We start from the raw sequence: 22,903 nt of genomic DNA on the forward strand, positions 1-22,903 counted from the left end.
GCATTTAAAGGGACATTAAACACTAAATAAATGCTGTGTACAGTATATTGTGTACACCAGACATTACTTGCTGCAATAGACCTAGCTGTGTACAGTATATTGTATACACCAGACATCACTGTCTGCAATAGTACTAGCTGTGTACAGTATATTGTGTACACCAGACATCACTGGCTGCAATAGTACTAGCTGTGTACAGCATATTGTGTATACCAGGCACCACTAGCTGTATAGTATATTGTGTACATCAGACATGACTGGCTGCAATAGTACTAGCTGTGTACAGAATATTGTGTACACCAGACATCACTGGCTGCAATAGTACTAGCTGTGTACAGTATATTGTGCACACCAGACATCACTGTCTGTAATAGTACTAGCTGTGTACAGTATATTGTATACACCAGACATCACTGTCTGCAATAGTACTAGCTGTGTACACCAGACATCACTGGCTGCAATAGTACTAGCTGTGTACAGCATATTGTGTATACCAAGCACCACTAGCTGTATAGTATATTGTGTACATCAGACATGACTGGCTGCAATAGTACTAGCTGTGTACAGTATATTGTGTACACCAGACATCACTGGCTGCAATAGTACTAGCTGTGTACAGCATATTGTGTATACCAGGCACCACTAGCTGTATAGTATATTGTGTACATCAGACATGACTGGCTGCAATAGTACTAGCTGTGTACAGTATATTGTGTACACCAGACATCACTGGCTATAATAGACCTAGCTGTGTACAGTATATTGTGTACACCAGACATCACTGGCTGCAATAGACCTAGCTGTGTACAGTATATTGTATACACCAGACATCACTGTCTGCAATAGTACTAGCTGTGTACAGTATATTGTGTACACCAGACATCACTGGCTGCAATAGTACTAGCTGTGTACAGCATATTGTGTATACCAGGCACCACTAGCTGTATAGTATATTGTGTACATCAGACATGACTGGCTGCAATAGTACTAGCTGTGTACAGTATATTGTGCACACCAGACATCACTGTCTGTAAAAGTACTAGCTGTGTACAGTATATTGTGTACATTGTGGTTTGAGGACATATGTTTTGCATTTAAAGGGACATTAAACACTAAATAAATGCTGTGTACAGTATATTGTGTACACCAGACATTACTTGCTGCAACAGTACTAGCTGTGTACAGTATATTTTGTACATCAGACATGACTGGCTGCAATAGTACTTGCTGTGTACAGTATATTGTGTACACTAGACATCACTGGCTATAACAGTACTAGCTGTGTACAGCATATTGTGTATACCAGGCACCACTAGCTGTACAGTATATTGTGTACATCAGACATGACTGGCTGCAATAGTACTAGCAGTGTACAGTATATTGTGTACACTAGATATCACTGTCTACAATAGTACTAGCTGTGTACACCAAACATCGCTCGCTATAATAATAATAATAATACTAGCTGTGTACAGTATATTGTGTACACCAGACATCACTGTCTGCAATAGTACTAGCTGTGTACAGTATATTGTGTATACCAGGCACCACTAGCTGTACAGTATATTGTGTACATCAGACATCACTGGCTGCAATAGTACTAGCTGTGTACGAAAATGTATAATTAGGAGCGCTCCTAATTATACATTTTGGTTCTGATTATATTTCTCTCCTAGATGTGGGAGATTTTTTAGGATTTTAGGAGTTTGGTAACACGCTCTGCACACACTCCTCCCAAATTGTTATATACTAGCTGTGTTCACCAGACATCACTGGCTGCAATAGTACTAGCTGTGTACAGTATATTGTGTATACCAGACATCACTGGCTATAATAGACCTAGCTGTGTACAGTATATTGTGTATACCAGACATCACTGGCTATAATAGACCTAGCTGTGTACAGTATATTGTGTACACCAGACATCACTGGCTGCAATAGACCTAGCTGTGTACAGTATATTGTATACACCACACATCACTGTCTGCAATAGTACTAGCTGTGTACAGTATATTGTGTACACCAGACATCACTGGCTAGAATATTACAAGCTGTGTACAGTATATTGTGTATACCAGACACAACTAGCTGTACAGTATATTGTGCACATCAGACACCACTGGCTATAATAGTACTAGCTGTGTACAGCATATTGTGTACACCAGACATCACAGTCTAGAATAGTATGAGCTGTGTACAGTATATTGTGTACACCAGACATCACTGGCTGCAATAGAATTTGTTGTGTATACCAGACATCACTGGCTGCAATAGTACTATCAGTGTACAGTATATTGTGTATACCAGACATCACTGGCTGTGGCAGTACTAGCTGTGTACACCAGACATCACTTGCTATAATAGTACTAGCTGTGGACACCAGAGATCACTGGCTATAATAGTACTAGCTGTGTACAGTACAGTATATTGTGTATACCAGACACCACTAGCTGTACAGTATATTGTGCACATCAGACATCACTGGCTGCAATAGTACTAGCTGTGTACAGTATATTGTGTACACCAGACATCACTGGCTATAATAGTACTAGCAGTATACGGCATATTGTGTACACCAGACATCACAGGCTATAATAGTACTAGCAGTGTACAGTATATTGTGTACATCAGACATCACTGGCTATAACAGTACTAGTTGTGTACACCAGATATCACTGGCTATAACAGTACTAGTTGTGTACATTATATTGTGTACACCAGACATCACTGGCAGTAATAGTACAGTCTACAGTATATTGTGTTCACCAGACATCACTGGCTGTAATAGTACTAGCTGTGTACAGTATATTGTGTACACCAGACATCACTGGCTGTAATAGTACTAGCTGTGTACACCAGACATCACTGGCTGCAATAGTACTAGCTGTGTGCAGTATATTGTGTACACCAGACATCACAGGCTATAATAGTACTAGCTGTGTACAGTATATTGTGTACACCAGACATCGCTGGCTATAATAGTACTAGCAGTATACGGCATATTGTGTACACCAGACATCACAGGCTATAATAGTACTAGCAGTGTACAGTATATTGTGTACACCAGACATCACTGGCTGTAATAGTACAGTCTACAGTATATTGTGTTCACCAGACATCACTGGCTAGAATAGTACTAGCTGTGTACAGTATATTGTGTACACCAGACATCACTGGCTAGAATAGTACTAGCTGTGTACAGTATATTGTATATACCAGACATCACTGGCTGCAATAGTACTAGCAGTGTACAGTATATTGTGTATACCAGACATCACTGGCTGCAATAGTACTAGCTGTGTACACCAGACATCACTGGCTGTAATAGTACTAGCTGTGTACAGTATATTGTGTACACCAGACATCACTGTCTGCAGTAGTACTAGCTATGTACACCAGACATCACTGGCTGTAATAGTACTAGTTGTGTACAGTATATTGTGTACACCAGACATCACTGGCTATAATAGTACTAGCTGTGTACAGTATATTGTGTATACCAGACATCACTGGCTATAACAGTACTAGCTGTGTACAGTATATTGTGTACACCAGACATCACTGGCTATAATAGTACTAGTTGTGTACAGTATATTGTGTATACCAGACACCACTAGCTGTATAGTATATTGTGCACATCAGACATCAATTGCTGCAATAGTACTAGCTGTGTACAGTATATTGTGTATACCAGACATCACTGGCTATAATAGTACTAGATGTGTACACCAGACATCACTGGCTGCAATAGTACTAGCTGTGTACAGTACAGGGAGTGCAGAATTATTAGGCAAGTTGTATTTTTGAGGATTAATTTTATTATTGAACAACAACCATGTTCTCAATGAACCCAAAAAACTCATTAATATCAAAGCTGAATAGTTTTGGAAGTAGTTTTTAGTTTGTTTTTAGTTATAGCTATTTTAGGGGGATATATGTGTGTGCATGTGACTATTACTGTGCATAATTATTAGGCAACTTAACAAAAAACAAATATATACCCATTTCAATTATTTATTTTTACCAGTGAAACCAATATAACATCTCAACATTCACAAATATACATTTCTGACATTCAAAAACAAAACAAAAACAAATCAGTGACAAATATAGCCACCTTTCTTTGCAAGGACACTCAAAAGCCTGCCATACATGGATTCTGTCAGTGTTTTGATCTGTTCACCATCAACATTGCGTGCAGCAGCAACCACAGCCTCCCAGACACTGTTCAGAGAGATGTACTGTTTTCCCTCCTTGTAAATCTCACATTTGATGATGGACCACAGGTTCTCAATGGGGTTCAGATCAGGTGAACAAGGAGGCCATGTCATTAGATTTTCTTCTTTTATACCCTTTCTTGCCAGCTACGCTGTGGAGTACTTGGACGCGTGTGATGGAGCATTGTCCTGCATGAAAATCATGTTTTTCTTGAAGGATGCAGACTTCTTCCTGTACCACTGCTTGAAAAAGGTGTCTTCCAGAAACTGGCAGTAGGACTGGGAGTTGAGCTTGACTCCATCCTCAACCCGAAAAGGCCCCACAAGCTCATCTTTGATGATACCAGCCCAAACCAGTACTCCACCTCCACCTTGCTGGCGTCTGAGTTGGACTGGAGCTCTCTGCCCTTTACCAATCCAGCCACGGGCCCATCCATCTGGCCCATCAAGACTCTCATTTCATCAGTCCATAAAACCTTAGAAAAATCAGTCTTGAGATATTTCTTGGCCCAGTCTTGACGTTTCAGCTTGTGTGTCTTGTTCAGTGGTGGTCGTCTTTCAGCCTTTCTTACCTTGGCCATGTCTCTGAGTATTGCACACCTTGTGCTTTTGGGCACTCCAGTGATGTTGCAGCTCTGAAATATGGCCAAACTGGTGGCAAGTGGCATCTTGGCAGCTGCACGCTTGACTTTTCTCAGTTCATAGGCAGTTATTTTGCGCCTTGGTTTTTCAACACGCTTCTTGCGACCCTGTTGACTATTTTGAATGAAACGCTTGATTGTTCGATGATCACGCTTCAGAAGCTTTGCAATTTTAAGAGTGCTGCATCCCTCTGCAAGATATCTCACTATTTTTTTACTTTTCTGAGCCTGTCAAGTCCTTCTTTTGACCCATTTTGCCAAAGGAAAGGAAGTTGCCTAATAATTATGCACACCTGATATAGGGTGTTGATGTCATTAGACCACACCCCTTCTCATTACAGAGATGCACATCACCTAATATGCTTAATTGGTAGTAGGCTTTCGAGCCTATACAGCTTGGAGTAAGACAACATGCATAAAGAGGATGATGTGGTCAAAATACTAATTTGCCTAATAATTCTGCACTCCCTGTATATTGTGTACACCAGACATCACTGGCTGCAATAGTTCTAGCTGTGTACAGTATATTGCGTACACCAGACATCACTGGCTGCAATAGTACTAGCTGTGTACAGTATATTGTGTATATCAGACATCACTGGCTGCAATAGTACTTGCTGTGTACAGTATATTGCGTACACCAGACATCACTGGCTGCAATAGTACTAGCTGTGTACAGTTTATTGCGTACACCAGACATCACTGGCTGCAATAGTACTAGCTGTGTACAGTATATTGCGTACACCAGACATCACTGGCTGCAATAGTACTAGCTGTGTACAGTATATTGCGTACACCAGACATCACTGGCTGCAATAGTACTAGCTGTGTACAGTATATTGCGTACACCAGACATCACTGGCTGCAATAGTACTAGCTGTGTACACCAGACATCACTGGCTGCAGTAGTACTAGCTGTGTACATTATATTGTGTACACCAGACATCACTGGCTATAATAGTACTAGCAGTGTACAGTATATTGTGTACACCAGACATCACTGGCTGCAATAGTACTAGCTGTGTACATTATATTGTGTATACCAGACATCACTCGCTGCAGTAGTACTAGCTGTGTACATTATATTGTGTACACCAGACATCACTGGCTGCAATAGTACTAGCTGTGTACACCAGACATCACTGGCTGCAGTAGTACTAGCTGTGTACAGTATATTGTGTATACCAGACATCACTGGCTATAATAGTACTAGCTGTGTACAGTATACTGTGTATACCAGACATCACTGGCTATAATAGTACTAGCTGTGTACAGTATATTGTGTATACCAGACATCACTGGCTGCAATAGTACTAGCTGTGTACAGTATATTGTGTACACCAGACATCACTGGCTGCAATAGTACTAGCTGTGTACAGTATATTGTGTACATCAGACATCACTGGCTGTAATAGTACTAGCTGTGTACAGTATATTGTGTATACCAGACATCACTGGCTGCAGTAGTACTAGCTGTGTACATTATATTGTGTACACCAGACATCACTGGCTGCAATAGTACTAGCTGTGTACAGTATATTTTGTACATTGTGGTTTGAGGACATATGTTTTGCATTTAAAGGGACATTAAACACTAAATAAATGCTAGGTAGAAAGATGGTTTTAAAGAAAGGGATTAGTCTGAGAATAACATGTAGATGTATTTTTTAAAGTTTCATAAGTTGTTTAAAAAAAATTACAAAATAAGTGTAAAGTTTTAGCGTCTATAAAACAATGGGAGCTGCCATGTTGTAACTTAGGTTACCTTCTCTGCTGTAGCCAATTAGGGACAGTTATAAACAGGTTGCTAGAGTGTGCAGCCAATGGCTGTGCAATTCTATTTCTAACAGGAACTGAAAAGCTCACAATTTTAGAATGGAATTGCAGGAAAAGAGGACACAATAAATAATGAAAATATATTGCAGAATATTTTTATATATACAATGTATCATTTTATAATACCATCTCAAATTGTTTAATGTCCCTTTAAAAAAGGGACAGTAAATACCTTGAGATTTTTTTTATATAAAATGTTTTGTTATGTGTAATTAAATAGCTTTGCAATATAATGTCATTGTTTATTTTGCCCCATTTTCATGTAATTTAGCTCTCAAAATTGTGAGCTGAGTTTTCAAGGCTAACCATGTTACATATCTTTCCCTAATTTGCAAACAACTGCAAACGTGGTTAGCCTTGTTCACCACAGACTGAATCCCAGAATGGCTCCTACAAATCAGGCAAATAGTGGATAGAGCTTGGCTATTGAAAAAAACAATTGCAGCAAACGAGACTTGCCAGCTATATTATTGTATAGCAACACAAAAAAAGTCTTGCAATTATAATGGTGCTCCTTTAAGGAAACAATAATTGATTGTGCCCAAGTGCAAGAATAAGACTAAGTTCATGACAAAAATGATTTTAATAAATACAGTAAGTTTAATACATACCCGGTGATGCTTGTGCTCCGTCAGTAACGTTTTAGTCTGAGTGTCCCAGATCTTTATAGAACCATCATCAGAGCTACTGGCACAGAGGTGAGACTGACCAGAGAAGTGGGAAAATGCAAATCCAGACACCCTTTCTGTATGTCCTACCAGCTCCCCTGGAATAAAACAAAAAGGGAGTAATAACAATAAAATACAACAATGAGTACTTCTATAAGGGATTAATAGTAACCTTTGACAACTATACAGGTTGTGTCCATAAAGAAAAACGGATACAGATTTGATACTTTCAGTGATTTAAGGGAAAACAAACAATGCTTTAGTGAGTGTCTGCTTCCAGCCCCTTTCACTGTGTGTTCTAGCTAGCCTCAACAACAGTGCTAAACTTGGAGCTTCTAAGTAAGTTTTTAAAAGGTTATATACTGGATTTTTATATCAGTATCTGTGCCTATTCTTCTTTATAGTAGTGTCTATTACATGCAGTTATTTGAAAATTGGTGTACACTGTCCTTTTAAGCAGAGGATGATTAGACAATCTCAGATTTTTTGACCCATTTGTCCCTTGTAATGACAACACAACTGCACTTACAAAAGGTTAATTTGAGACACAAGCTCTGCATGTTTTTCTCAAAATGTATAATCCTACATAAACCAACATACACCAGGGCTTTAAATATCATGGAAACCAGGGAGCCAAGGCAATTAGAGCTTTACTCGGGGGGAAAAAAGACCCTTAAAAGACAGTGAAAAACAAAGCGATGAGTAGCAAATGTCAGAATAATATGCAACTTTAATATTAGAATGTAAAAGATAATCTCTAAAATATGTTCGGATGCCTTCAAAGTGATTGTTATCATAGCCACCTTTCTGAAATCCTTAAAGCGGGCTCAGCAAAGACACCAGGTTGCCATGGTTCCTTAACCCTTTTGCTGCTAAGCCTTTTTTCACCCAGTGCTGAGCCAATTTTTAGCTTTTTTGCCTAACTACATTTAAACCCTATCGTAGGTCAAATTTTAGTGAGTGACCCTGAAAGTATTTGGGGGGGTTTTCCAGCAGGATCAGCAGAATCAAAATATGCCATTATTATAATTGTAATTCATGGCATGTGACATAGCTGCAGCAAAAACTGTAAAAAAAAAGAGAAAATGATGTTTTGGTTTAAAGTAATCATGAAAGTAAATTTGGGGGCTTCATCTTCCTTTAATCCAGATATCCTCAAACTTGGCCCTCCAGAGCTTTTGGAACTACATTTCCCATGATGCTCAGCCAGCTGATATGCTGGCTGAGCATCATGGGAAATGTAGTTCCAAAACCTCTGTAGGACCAACTTTGAGGATGTCGGCTTTAACCTCTTTGATGCGCATGACAACCTGCTGTAGTCATGTGCATCTACTGGTTGTAAGGAATAGAAAGCTTTCATGATTACAGAAACAAATAATTAATCAAGCAGTTCATATTAAACCTATATTTATTAGATTGTAGTAAAAAATGCAATTGTTTTTGTATTACCATACAATCCAGGTTCTTGTGGGCTGACGCGCATCAAATAAACAGAATTGCGAGCAGCAAATCCAAAAAGACCTCCAGCAGCATCACTGGAACGGCTGCAATACCAATTTGGAGAGGCACTCAGCATCCTCTCTGGGTCACCCATCTTACTATCCCCTGAGGAAAAAAACAAACAAACAGCACATGATGCATAAACACATATTCTTGTGCTAAAAGATTTATTGGAAATTATTAAGGACTGATTTATTTTACTGCATACAAAAGTTAAATGAATTATATTTTATATAGAAGAAAAATAAAGGGACAGTAAAGTCAAAATTAAACATTCATGAGAGCTTTGTTCTCTTGATGCCATTTGATGAAGAGTAAAGCTAGATAAGCTGATAGGTGCTAAGGATAGTGCAGGTGCCTTTAGCATTCTATGGCCTAATTTCCATTGAGTTGGTAAATTGTGGAAACTGGTGGTAAAAACATGTATCTCCATTAAAGTCCATGGAGAATTTTTATCTTACCAGTCCACCAATTTCCAAACTTTACCGCCTCAATGGAAACTAGGCCTATGGCAGCAGTGTTTTAAACTATGTATAACATTGCTATAAACATTCTTGCAAACACTGCTGCCAGATAGCTTAAAGAGACATGAAACCCAATTTTTTTTCTTTCATGATTCAGACAGAGAATACAATTTGAAACAACTTTTCATTCTCTTGGTATCATTTCTCGAAGAAGCAGCAATCCACTACTGGTTTCTAACAGAACACATAGGTGAGCCAATGACAATCGGTATATATATATATATGCAGCCACCAATCAACAGCTAGAACATAGGTTCTTTGCTGCTCCTGAGCTTACCTAGATAAACCTTTCAGAAAAGGATAAAAAGACAAGGAAGCCAATTAAATAATAGAAGTAAATTGGATTTTTTTTTTTTTATTGTATTCTCTATCTGAATCGTGAAAGAAAAAAAAAATTGGGTTTCATGTCCTTTTAAGACAAGTGCACACTCCTGAGCTCATCTGGGTTTGCTCTTTAAAAAAAGGGATAAGAAGAGAGCTAAACAAAAATGTCATGCTCTATCCAGTCAATTAAAATTTAATTTTGACTTTACTGTCCTTTTAACTTCATAACAACAAAACTTATATAAAGATAACCACTGTAATTGTAGTCATGTCTACAGTAAGCAGTATAATACTGAATGTTTAGGGAGCAGTATGACAAACCATTGAGACACATAATATAGTAGTACTGATCCATGCAAGGGCTGTGCAATGGTATAAATAATAATTATAGATTTAAGCTATGTTCAGTTACTACAAGGGCAGTATAAATATGGAGATCATAACAGATAATAATGGTGTGCACCAGCACATTTGGCAATGCATTGGTATAAATAAAATGCTGGTATAAGATTTTACAATAGGAAGTACATTTTTGTATAGTTTCAGGAGTGATAAAATAGTAAAACACATTATAGTGGTCAGTAAAAAAGCAAAACATCACTACAATAATCAATATTGTGATATACAGACAGAATTACATAGAGCATTATATCTGTTGATGTTCGTGTCCTGGTGGAGATAATTACAGCTGCAGCATTATGTAAAGTAATAATAACTTAGGCAGATCAGGGCAGGACAATGACATTTGAGCATGTGGGGCACAACGACATCACCACCTAAATCCAGCAAAGGGCAAAACTGGGCTACTGGCATTGTGGGTGTGTATAAAATGATTTTTGCTGAGGCTGGCATCTACAGACAGTAGAGGGGAGCTGGCACACTTACAACATGGTAAAGAGCAGGCAGATACCTGTTAAAACAACTACTACTTCTAAAGTGATTAGCCAAAACATATAATAATGCAGGTTACAAAGCAGAAGAGCTGATCTCTCCTTACTGAGTGCAGTGATGAGGAGCAGGACACTATTAACCAGTGAATAAGCAGTATAACTAATAGAAAAAGACAAAGTACCGAGGAAAGGCCCAGGTGTCTGTGCATGTGTATCCATAATTTATTCTGCTATGTCAGTAGTTAGCTCTAACAGGACTTGTATAGCCATGCCTTCTAGAACAATATTTTCTTTTACCCCACTAGGTATTTATAATGTGCCACCTAACCCAGATGTAATACACAAACCTCCCCGTGCACATACCTGCCCTAGCTCAGCTTACTGCCCCTTTAGCCTTTACAAGATGCACCGCTCACCGTCGCAAAACTCCGGCTTCCCACGTGAGTGGTCAAAGCAGTGAGCTGCTGCCGTAAAGCGCTGACAAGATGGCGGCGTCCATAACTGCGTGTGAGTATCGGGGAGGTGACAGGGTAAATAGCTAATCTACCGGTGGTGACAGCCCTCAATTTGTAATATATTGTCTCCCGGTTTTACACGTGTACGGTAGTCACTTGGCTGTATATAGTAATGTTCTGTAGCGCTGTGCTAGGGGGTTAATGACAGCTACTATATTCTAGCACCAAGTGACTTTCAAAAACGCCTGGGAAGAGCCTCCCTTATCAATTTAATTAATGCACCCTACATTATATAAATATTAGTATTGATGTCCTTTAGATTTGAATATTAAATGTGTTAAAATGTCAGCGATACGATAATTATGTATTCACAATTAAATTTTGCCATATTTGAGCATTTAATTATGTTTATGAACAGAAAATAATTTAAAACTAACCCCTAACAATTAAAGGTAGGTATTGGATTGATTTATTAAACTATACACAATTTGTCATGTTTTTCATCTCTGACGTTAATGTGGAATTCCTTAAAGGGACAGTAAACACTTTGTATACAAACATTTTTCTGCAGTTTTCCAACATATTTCCATATTTGAACACACTGAACGTAACTAGTACAGATTAATACGTTATTTGCTTTATTTGTTTTTCAATGGTCTAACTGTTCCCATCACTTTCCTTATGTGGAGTAGCCAGTCTAGTATTTAGTCTGCAGATGACGTTATTGTTGGAAGGGTTTAAGTTTATTTAATTTAGTATTAAACTAATTCGTAGGCTGGGGCCTCCAAAGTGTAATAATTGTAGGAACTGTAAACCCTTTGAGACTGTAATATAAAGGGCTAGATATGGAGCATCATGAACTGTAAACACTGAGACTGTAATATAAAGGGCTAGACATCTGGAGCATCATCAATAGTACAGGATGCCTTATCTTTTGTGCAAAGAATTACTCACAATATGGTATTACATGTGGATGGTTAAAAGGGACACTGAACCCAAATTTTTTCTTTCGTGATTCAGATAGAGCATGCAATTTTAAGCAAATTTCTAATTTACTCCTATAATCAAACTTTCTTCATTCTCTTGGTATCTTTATTTGAAAAGCAAGAATGTAAGTTTAGATGCCGGCCTATTTTTTTTTAACAACCTGGGTTGTTCTCGCTGATTGGTGGATTCATTTAACTGACCAATAAACAAATACTGTCTAGCGTTCTGAACCAAAAAATAGCTTAGATGCCTTCTTTTTCAAATAAAGATAGCAAGAGAACAAAGAAAAATTAATAGGAGTAAATTAGTTTTTTTTTTTTTTTAAATTGCATGCTCTATCTGAATCATGAAATAAAAAAATTGGGTTCAGTGTCCCTTTAAATATTTTAACCAAAGCATCTTAACACTCTCAAAACTTTTTTTAGTGAGCCCTATACTTTTAATGGATAGCACAATCCATAATACCTCTGTAAAATGTAGCTCTTTTTAAGACCTGAAGTAAACCATTACTATTAAAGGGATATGAAACCCAAATGGTTTTTGTTTCATAGAGCATGCCATTTTAAGCAACTTTCTAATTTACTCCTATTATTACATTATCTTCATTCTCTTGGTATCTTTATTTGAAAAGCAGGCATGTAAGCGTAGGAGCCAGACCATTTTCGGTCCAGCATCTGGGTAGCGCTTGCTGATCGGTGGCTACATTTACATTTGATAGTAGGAGTAAATTAGAAGGTTGCTTAAAATTGCTGCTCTATCTGAATCATCAGGGTTTCATGTCCCTTTTAATAGTATCGAACAGAACTCCACTATTTGTCTATCCCTAGCTTAGCGCTCAAATGGCGTTTACTGCACACCCCGTAGAAGTCTATTATGTGAGGGATATAGCGCACCTACGCCATCTGACATGCAGACGTTAGCGCACCCTAGACTATCGAATTAATAAAAAAAGAACGTTGGACTTATAACATGAGTGCACAAGCAGAAGTGCTGTTGATCATGCTTGAGCAGTGTTAATGCACAATGTTGCTAATATCGTTGTGCTCCACTTCTAATCTAGGCCAAAATGTTTGTGTGTAAAAAAAACAAAAATAAAATAAACTCTTATTATTATTATTTTTGCCCCTTTTTACTGTTTGGAAATTGGGCGTGTTACACTTTAGAGAGTTGGAAGTGCACACTACAGACTTCAAAGTCTAACCTTGCCACATATCTGTCATTAGCTAGCTTGGTAGAGATAATAAGGAACAGCAAAAAAATGAAGATTTTGCTAACAGTTGTTAACTCCAGTAACAAATATACGTAGCTCCTCTAAGTAAGTCAATTGGTGGATGAAGCTTGGCCATTAAAGAACCATTGAGGAAAACAAGGTATTAATGCATTAAAAAATGTTCATGTTCATCCAGTATGTTTAAATATTGCAAGGTTGCAGAAAAATCCTGTAATATGGTTTTTACTTTCCATTTAAAGGGTTATTGTGTTGTGAAAATAAAACTCTATTTTGCCAAAACATTTTATTTTAAAATGGATTTCCTTTTCACTTCAGAGAGGTAACACACAGTTAAAGTTACACACAGGTGCAATAAATGTCTACTCCAGAGGAGATGACTGACAAGCCAATCAGGTGTAGCATACTTGTATGTCCAACTATCACCAGCTCTGTCCTGCTCAGTAACAGCACTAGAGGGCGCCTGAGGCACAGTTTTAAGTATATGTTAACCCATCTGCAAGGGTTAAATACAAGGGTTAAATATATAGCAATAAAGAACATTTGTTTAAAAATACATTTCAAACAAAATATGCAGTATTTTACACTAGATTGCTGTGCAGTTCTGTGCAGAAAACATCCGACTCCCCCTAGTGGAGATGCAGCAGCTCTGTAAAAAATACAAATAAATAATAAAAACTAGGTCACTTCACATTAGTATTTTATTTCCTAAGTATCAGAGTGTACTTTGTCTATTTTTAGGGACAATCTACAGTAAATTTGATTTTCCCTTAAAGGGAAACTGTATTATAAAATGTACAATTAATTAATGTGTTCAAAATAATTTGTTATGTCTACTGCAAAGTATTACATGTATGGAAATTGTTTCCTCAACTTTGGTTAATCAAAACCATCACCTGTTGTTCTCAAGGACATGCCCATAAAATGGGCTGAGACTGCAGCTAAAGCAGACCTGCTAATCTTATCTGTGTCTATTAAACACACAGCCTAGCAGTTAAATGTTCAAATGCTAATTATAATAATGGCGGGGGGGGGGCTATTGAGCACAACCAGGTATTTCAGATTAAAAAAATCTGTCTCTCCTATCCCCCACTGTTGTTGTCTCAATGTTACGTAGCTTTTCGATAGAGAATATGTTAGTTACTCATGTTTTCAGTGTGACAGTTCTACAGGCAAAATATAAAAATAAAAGTAAAGGACACATTTGCAAACAATTAAATACACTCCAGCAGGGGTCTTTAGGCACTTTTTATAGGTCATCAAAAAGGCTTAGAGGCCCCAAAATTTAAAATAAAGCAACAATATAATTTTTTTTTTTAGCCATATGATCACTGTGATAATGGCAGTAGTGAACACCTGGAGTGAATATTTATTTAAAGGGATATAAAACACACATTCTTTCTTTGATGATTCTGATAGAACAGTTTTTAAACAACTTTACAATTTACTTCTGTTATCAAATTTTTTTTCTTCTTGTCAACCTTTGTTGAAAAGCTGGGATGTAAGCTCAGGAGTACACAACACTATATGGCAGCAGTTTTGCAACAATGTTATACATTAGCAGGAGCACTAGATGGTAGCACTATTCCCTGTCATGTAGTGCTTCAAGCACGTGCACGCTACCTACCTAGGTATCCCTTCAACAAAGAATAACATGAGACCGAATCAAATTTGATAATAGAAGTAAATTGGAAACTTTTTAAAAAATATATTCTCTATCTGAATAATTAAAGAAAATGTTTGGGTTTAATGTCCCTTTAAATAGTGGCACATGGAAGCCCCTATGTGCAGATCAAAGTAACAAAGTTATAACTACACCAAAGGCCCTCACTTGTATAAGGATAACTCCTTTTTACTATAGAGTTTATATGCAGTATTGCTTGTAACCTTTGTTCATTACAGTAGTGTTTTCACACTTTTTGAGGCAGACTCCTTACAAGTCATGATATATACATAAAATAATGAGACAGTTTCAATCTCCTGGGTGAAAACAAAAAAGATAAATAATGTGTGTGTGTGTTTCACACAAATATCCTACAGTAGAGCTTAAACGTGAGCAGCATCTAACTTCAAAACAGCTCAGCACAGGGGTGTAATGGCCCAGCAGTTAAAGTTATTTGTTTTATTTGTTATTTAATTAGAAGGGCAATAAATAGTAAGAATAGATATCACATCCATTGCAGTGAGAGCCCTGAACACAAACGGACACTTTACATAAGTTTATTTTACATATTCATTTGTAGGTAATATCTTATCAACATCCCCCAACTCATGAATGACACTGTGTGCTACAATTTACAAGATCCCTCTAACATGATGCTGAATGATTACCTAAAAAGTAATGGAACCCAAAATGTTTCTTTCATGATAGCGCATGCAGTTTTAAATAACTTTCTAATCTACTTCTGTGATCAATTTTCCTTCATTCCCTTGGTATCTTTTGTTGAAAAACAAGGAATTATGCTCAGGAGCCGGACAATTTCTGGAGCACTATATGGCAGCAGTTTTGCAAGAGCACTAGATGGCAGCACTATTTCCTGCCATGTAGTGCTCCAGATGCCTACCTAGGTATCTCTTCAACACAGAATATCATGGGAACAGAGCAAATTAGATAATAGAAGTAAATTGGTAACTTTTTAAAAAAATTGTATGCTCTGTCTGAATCGCAAAAGAAACGTTTTGGGTTTCATAGCCCTTTAAGGGTAAGATTACAAGTTGCTGCGGCAAATCTGTTTTTGCGAAAACAGCGCGCGCGTTATTTTTTTTTTGCATTTGGGGTTGCCCAGGTATTACAAGTTGCAAAATAACTTATTTTTTGCACGCGTTAACCCTCGTAATCCATATTCCTCCTTAAAAGTCAATGGAGAAGACAAATAGAAAAAAAAACAACCTAATCTGTTGCGCAAAGCCCATGACGTATATTTCATATTGCAAGAATGTTTTGTTAACGGAATATGTTCTATTTATTTATAAATAAATATTTCTCTATATATGTGATGATTATTGGACAGATATATCTATTTATAGTGAGATATGAATATATAGTAATGTCTAGATATCTCGAGATCTATATGTGAATAACTCTTTTAAAATCCATCTGAGATATTGTTTAATATGCATAAGATTGTAATGTGAAATCTTTTCATTATCTCCATTGTTAAACATATCTCTCTACATATAAATCCATGTTCCTTTTGATATTTTTTTTTTATGGGCAACGCACATATACTCAAGGTGCTAACATACGTTAAATGCTTCTTAAAGGGACAGTCTGCTCCATAATTTCTATTGTTTAAAAGGATAGACAATCCCTTTATCCCCTATTCCCCAGTTTTGCATAACCAACACTGCTATATTAATACACTTTTTACCTCTGTGGTTACCTTTTTTCTAAGCCTCTGCAGACTGCCCCCTTTTTTCAGTACTTTTGACAGACTTGCTTCATCATCATCGGTATTTGTAGAATGCTAACAGGTTCCGCAGCGCTATGAACATAGGTGGTATATAAAAACAATTACAGGGAACAAATGGGTAGAGGGTCCTGCCGAGAGTTGCACTGTTGTAGTCGGCTCTTATGAAGGTGGACTACTAACAGCTGGGCTCCTAGGCTTACATGCTATGGGGTTTAAGAGGATAGCAGTGGATATAGGAAGGTTAGTGTAGGTTGTAAGCGTCCCTGAATAATAGTCTTCAGGTAGCACTTGAAGCTTTTAAAACTAGGGGAGAGTCTTGTGGAGCGAGGCAGAGAGTTCCATAAGATGGGAGCCATACTGGAGAAATCTTGTAAACGGGAATGTGAGGAGGTAACAATAGAGGAGGAGAGTAGGAGCCAATTAGCCAATCAGGGTTGAATCTTAAATAACTACACAGGAGTGAGCACAATGTTATCTATATGACACACATGGACTAGCAGTGTCTAACTGTCAAAATGCACTCAGATAAGAGGCAATTCAACTGTTTAGAAATTAGCATATGAGCCTACCCAGGTTTAGTTTTCCAGAAAGAATACCAAGAGAGAAAAGCAAATTTGATAAGTAAATTGGAAAGTTGTGTACAATTGCATGCCCTATTGGAATCATGAAAGTTTAATTTTGACTAGACTGGTTCTTTAAATGCCATTATTAAAGGGACATTAAATCCAAAAAATTTCTTTCATGATTCAGGTAGAGAACACAATTTTAAACAGCATTCTAATGTGCTTCATTCTTTAGATATCCTTTGTTGAAGAAATAGCAATGCACATGGGTGAGCCAATCACACGAGTCATCTATGTACAGCCACCAATCAGCAGCTACTGAGCCTATCTGGATATGCTTTTCAGGAAAGAATATTAAGAGAATGAAGCAAATTAGATAATAGAAGTAAGTTAGAAAGTTGTTTAAAATTGTATTCTCTATCTGAACCATGAAAGAAAAGTTTTGGGTTTAATGTCCCTTTAATTGCTGCTATAAATTACATGTGTAAAAAAGACTTTAAAGTGAAGGTAAACTTTGGTGAATGAAAGCCCGTTTTTTAAAAATACTATTAAAAACAGGGGCACTTTCATTCATCAAAGTTTACAAAGCAACCGTTTTGTTAAAAAAAATTACCTTTTTTTTTTCTTTTCACTGCTACAGCAGCTTCCCCCACATAGAGATTCTCTATTCACACGTCAGCAATGGCTAATCCTGCTTCCTCCAATCACAGCATGGCCTCACAATGACTACCCTGGGGGGAAAACTGTGATTGGAGGAAGCAGGATTAGTCATTTCTGACGTGTGAATAGAGGATCTCTATGTGGGGGAAGCTGCTGTAGCAGTGAAAAGAAAAAAAGGTAATTTTTTTTACCAAAACGGCTGATTTGTAAACGTTGATGAATGAAAGTGCCCCTGTTTTTAATAGTATTTTTAAAAAACGGGCTTTCATTCACCAAAGTTTACCGTCACTTTAATGTGCTTCTAATGTCAGACTTATTGACCTATAGTTAGTATGGTTTTTAGACCACTGCAGCATGCAGTATAGGTTAAGATTATTATTTTTTTTAACTGACATTGGAAATGCAAATCAGTCAAGGCAAGAGTCTTAATAACTGTATAGTTACTTAGCTCTTTTAATATTGTTGTTAATTGAGTCATTTTAAAGTAACAATAACATTTGTTTTCAACAGCTATATGGGGAACATTACTGTGGATCCCAAGGGGGTAAGTAATCCTGTCAAAAGTATAGTTGTGTTATTTTTAACTGTATGAACAAACTTTTGTTTTATTTTATGCTGGGTAAAACAACTTGTAGTTAAATATAAAAATGTGTTAGGTAGCAGTGATTCAACACATGGAATACAATTTTGTGTACTGGGTAAGCAAAGATTTATTTGTTGCTGTGTGTTACTGCATTGATTTAACCCCTTGAATACCTGTGCATATTATCAAGTAAGGGTTAAGCCATTGCTCTGTGCCACTGCAGTGATTCACCCAGTTACTCTGGATTTTAGGTAACTAATGAGTCAAATCACTGTTCTGTATGTCTTTCTATCTGTATATCTATCTGGGTGGGAATTTCAACTAGTGAACACAATAAGGAAAAAAAAAAAGAATGTCAAAACAGCAGTTTCTATTTCCAGGGGCAACCCTATAACATACAATGCTACAGAAGCTTGAGCACAGAATGGATTAATGTCCCATTGAAGAGATAGAGACAGGCAAACCACGAGTCGGAACCAGACTCGAAAATTACAAGCTACAAAAAGGAGTTTTTGCGGCACTCTTTAAAATCCATAAGACTTTATTAATGGGACACTCAAGTCAAAATTAAACTCTCATGATTCAGATAGAGCATGCAATTTTAAACAACTTTCTAATTTCTTCCATTAACAAAATGTGCACAGTCGTTTTATATTTACGCGTTTTGAGTCACCAATTTCTACTGAGCATGTGCAAGAATTCACAGAATATACGCATATGCATCTGTGTTTGACTGATGGCTGTCACATGATGCAGTTGGAGTGGAAATAGGCATAACTTTTGGAATTTGTCAGAAAAAAAATCTACTTCTCATTTGAAGTTCAGACTTAGTGCTACTGCTTTGGCTTTGTATCCTGCATTTGTTAATTATGCAAATCTATTGTATTTACTGGTCCTTTAAATGCAAAATTGAAAACATGCGGAGGAAAGCAGGTTTTAATTTTTGTATTTAATAAAGTCATTTGGATTTTGAAAAATGCAGCAAAAACTCTTTTTTGTAGCAACCCTAAAACACAAGTGCCAAAGGGTGGCTCCCATCATACTGCGTGATTGAATTGGTTCCAATTGCAGTATTTTATAATAAAAAAAAATCATAAATCCATGTTATACATAAGTAATTTAGCTTAATTGTTGGTATATGTTATAGATTGATAAAACAAAAATGACTAAAATGTTTCTTTTACTTTGGTTAGAATATTGTGCCAATTTAGGCAAACACTTTCAAAAGGTTCACCATCCCTGTTTCTAGATGCTATATCTATATGCGTCTTATGAACTGAACTTGGTGACGTATATACTAAAAAAAAAAAAAATCCATAAAGGATACTATTAAAATAGAGAGCGTCGATTTACCATGCTTTTAAAATTATAACTTTTAAAAGTAGAAAATTAAAATAAATCAGGATTAAGCAAACTAATTTATCCTCTTAAGTAAACAAGCAATATGTATGAATCAAAGAGAGAGAGACTCAGGAACAGGCCTATTATCATATGCTTAAATAAAAAGAGAGAAGCGCTCAACCTGGGAACGAACAATAGCATAATAGCTTGTTCTATGGCTAGTTACCACCCAAGAAGCAGCCTCTTTTTGCTCAACATGTGCCTTTCACAGAGAAGAACTTTCCTGAAGCATATCAGTCTAATCCTGACTTCACAGTACAGTCCAGCCCCGAAATACCAGGTAATCCCTCTCTGAACGAGAGAAACGGCAAAACCCCAGACGTACGTTTCGGCCTATTGTGGACCTTGTCAGTGAGGTGCAGCCTGGTATTTTGGGGCTGGACTGTACTGTGAAGTCAGGATCAGACTGATATGCTTCAGGAAAGTTCTTCTCTGTGAAAGGCACATGTTGAGCAAAAAGAGGCTGCTTCTTGGGTGGTAACTAGCCATAGAACAAGCTATTATGCTATTGTTCATTTCCAGGTTGAGCGCTTCTCTCTTTTTATCTATTATCTTATGCTATCTTATCTTTTTCTTTATACACAAAGGCCTCCGTTTTCATTTGCTAGAAAAACTCTAAAGGTGCCATATCCAATACATGTAATGCTTATGCAGCTGGTATATGTATATGGGAAAACATTAAAGGGACAATATACTCAGGCAAGAATCTGATACAAGTGGATGTTATTCTAAGCACTATGAACAATCTTATATGGGGAAGTTGATTTCTGATGCTGCCCATTTCTTTAAATAGCTTTTCTATGGAGAATACTGCAGTATTCATATTTTAATGAGAAAGTAAAAGTTATATTTTTACCTGCTGGAGTGTATTAAATTGTTTTTGTCATTCTGAATAGCTGCTTTTGCCTGCTGAATCCTCCACCTCCACTAAATAAAATAGGTGGAGGATTCAGCAGGCAAAAGCAGCTATTCAGAATGACAAAAACAATTTAATACACTCCAGCAGGTAAAATTGATTATTGTGGAATCCATTAAAGGGAAGAAATATTTACAGTACAATATACCTTCAAGTATCTTGATAAAGATCTTTCTGAAAATGCTAATTGACGATTCACAATTAATGACTAGGGGGACTATTCTCTTGTCTCACTTTTTATAACTCCTGATTTAAAGGGATATGAAACCCAATTTTTTTCTTTCATGATTCAGATATTCATGATTCAGCATGCAATTTAAAGCAGCTTTCTCATTTACTCCTATTATCAATTTTTCTTCATTCTCTTGGTATCTTCATCTAAATTCTCTTGGTATCTAAATGTAGCCACCATTCAGCGCTACCCATGTGATGAACCAAAAATGGGCTGGCTCCTAAGCTTACATTCCTGCCTTTTCAAATAAAGATACCAATAGAACGAAGAAAAATTGATAATAGGAGTAAATTAGAAAGTTGCTTAAAATTGCATGCTCTATCTGAATCATGGAAAAAAAAAATGTGTTTCATATTCCTTTAAACATCTGAAGATTGATTGGTGCTTCACCAAAGTTCCATCATGTTATATTAAAAAAAATCTCATTAACTCTGTGGTTTATTACAGATAAAACGTTAAACAATTGATATTTTCCTACATTTCACCTATAGTGATTTTATTTTCTGGTGCACACACAAAGAATGCTACTTATGGTGGATAACTATGCCCATTTATTAAAGATTGAGGAGAGTCGGTAGTTAAAACATTACAGTACAAAATGTCAAGTTGTTTTCGGTCCTTATTAGAAATGACAGGATTTTGTTTGGCTCAGAACATCAGATAATAACATAGGTACGTTTTCAGTTCATCTTGGGTAAAAAGATAATCATGGTTTTTATACAGGGAGTGCAGAATTATTAGGCAAATGAGTATTTTGACCACATCATCCTCTTTATGCATGTTGTCTTACTCCAAGCTGTATAGGCTCAAAAGCCTACTACTAATTAAGCATATTAGGTGATGTGCATCTCTGTAATGAGAAGGGGTGTGGTCTAATGACATCAACACCCTATATCAGGTGTGCATAATTATTAGGCAACTTCCTTTCCTTTGGCAAAATGGGTCAAAAGAAGGACTTGACAGGCTCAGAAAAGTCAAAAATAGTGAGATATCTTGCAGAGGGATGCAGCACTCTTAAAATTGCAAAGCTTCCGAAGCGTGATCATCGAACAATCAAGCGTTTCATTAAAAATAGTCAACAGGGTCGCAAGAAGCGTGTGGAAAAACCAAGGCGCAAAATAACTGCCCATGAACTGAGAAAAGTCAAGCGTGCAGCTGCCAAGATGCCACTTGCCACCAGTTTGGCCATATTTCAGAGCTGTAACATCACTGGAGTGCCCAAAAGCACAAGGTGTGCAATACTCAGAGACATGGCCAAGGTAAGAAAGGCTGAAAGACGACCACCACTGAACAAGACACACAAGCTGAAACGTCAAGACTGGGCCAAGAAATATCTCAAGACTGATTTTTCTAAGGTTTTATGGACTGATGAAATGAGAGTGAGTCTTGATGGGCCAGATGGATGGGCCCGTGGCTGGATTGGTAAAGGGCAGAGAGCTCCAGTCCGACTCAGACGCCAGCAAGGTGGAGGTGGAGTACTGGTTTGGGCTGGTATCATCAAAGATGAGCTTGTGGGGCCTTTTCGGGTTGAGGATGGAGTCAAGCTCAACTCCCAGTCCTACTGCCAGTTTCTGGAAGACACCTTCTTCAAGCAGTGGTACAGGAAGAAGTCTGCATCCTTCAAGAAAAACATGATTTTCATGCAGGACAATGCTCCATCACACGCGTCCAAGTACTCCACAGCGTGGCTGGCAAGAAAGGGTATAAAAGAAGAAAATCTAATGACATGGCCTCCTTGTTCACCTGATCTGAACCCCATTGAGAACCTGTGGTCCATCATCAAATGTGAGATTTACAAGGAGGGAAAATAGTACACCTCTCTGAACAGTGTCTGGGAGGCTGTGGTTGCTGCTGCACGCAATGTT

At 37.3% G+C, this 22,903-nt stretch overlaps 2 protein-coding genes across 5 annotated transcripts in view; one reads left to right on the forward strand and one right to left on the reverse strand.

Annotated features, from left to right (window-relative positions):
- Positions 1 to 11,047, reverse strand: part of GEMIN5 (gem nuclear organelle associated protein 5) — a 212,199-nt gene extending 201,152 nt beyond the window's left edge. The window contains exons 1-3 of the mRNA XM_053718712.1: positions 10,964 to 11,047; positions 8,812 to 8,967; positions 7,306 to 7,460 (exon numbers count right to left, since the gene is read on the reverse strand). Of these exons, the coding sequence (XP_053574687.1) occupies positions 7,306 to 7,460; positions 8,812 to 8,956 (300 nt within the window). The 5' untranslated portion in view covers positions 8,957 to 8,967; positions 10,964 to 11,047. The remainder of the gene's footprint in view (positions 1 to 7,305; positions 7,461 to 8,811; positions 8,968 to 10,963) is intronic.
- Positions 10,583 to 22,903, forward strand: part of MRPL22 (mitochondrial ribosomal protein L22) — a 53,648-nt gene continuing 41,327 nt past the window's right edge. The window contains exons 1-3 of one of the 4 annotated variants that reach the window (XM_053718714.1): positions 11,082 to 11,107; positions 17,482 to 17,631; positions 18,417 to 18,450. Coding sequence is in view for 1 of the 4 variants with exons in the window: in XM_053718713.1 (XP_053574688.1) it covers positions 11,086 to 11,107; positions 18,417 to 18,450 (56 nt within the window). In the remaining 3 variants the exon portion in view is untranslated. The other 3 variants (XM_053718715.1, XM_053718713.1, XM_053718716.1) reach the window with 3 other exon arrangements.

Source organism: Bombina bombina, chromosome 6 (genome assembly GCF_027579735.1).
Source record: "Bombina bombina isolate aBomBom1 chromosome 6, aBomBom1.pri, whole genome shotgun sequence".
In the NCBI taxonomy this organism is placed as follows: Eukaryota; Metazoa; Chordata; class Amphibia; order Anura; family Bombinatoridae; genus Bombina; species Bombina bombina.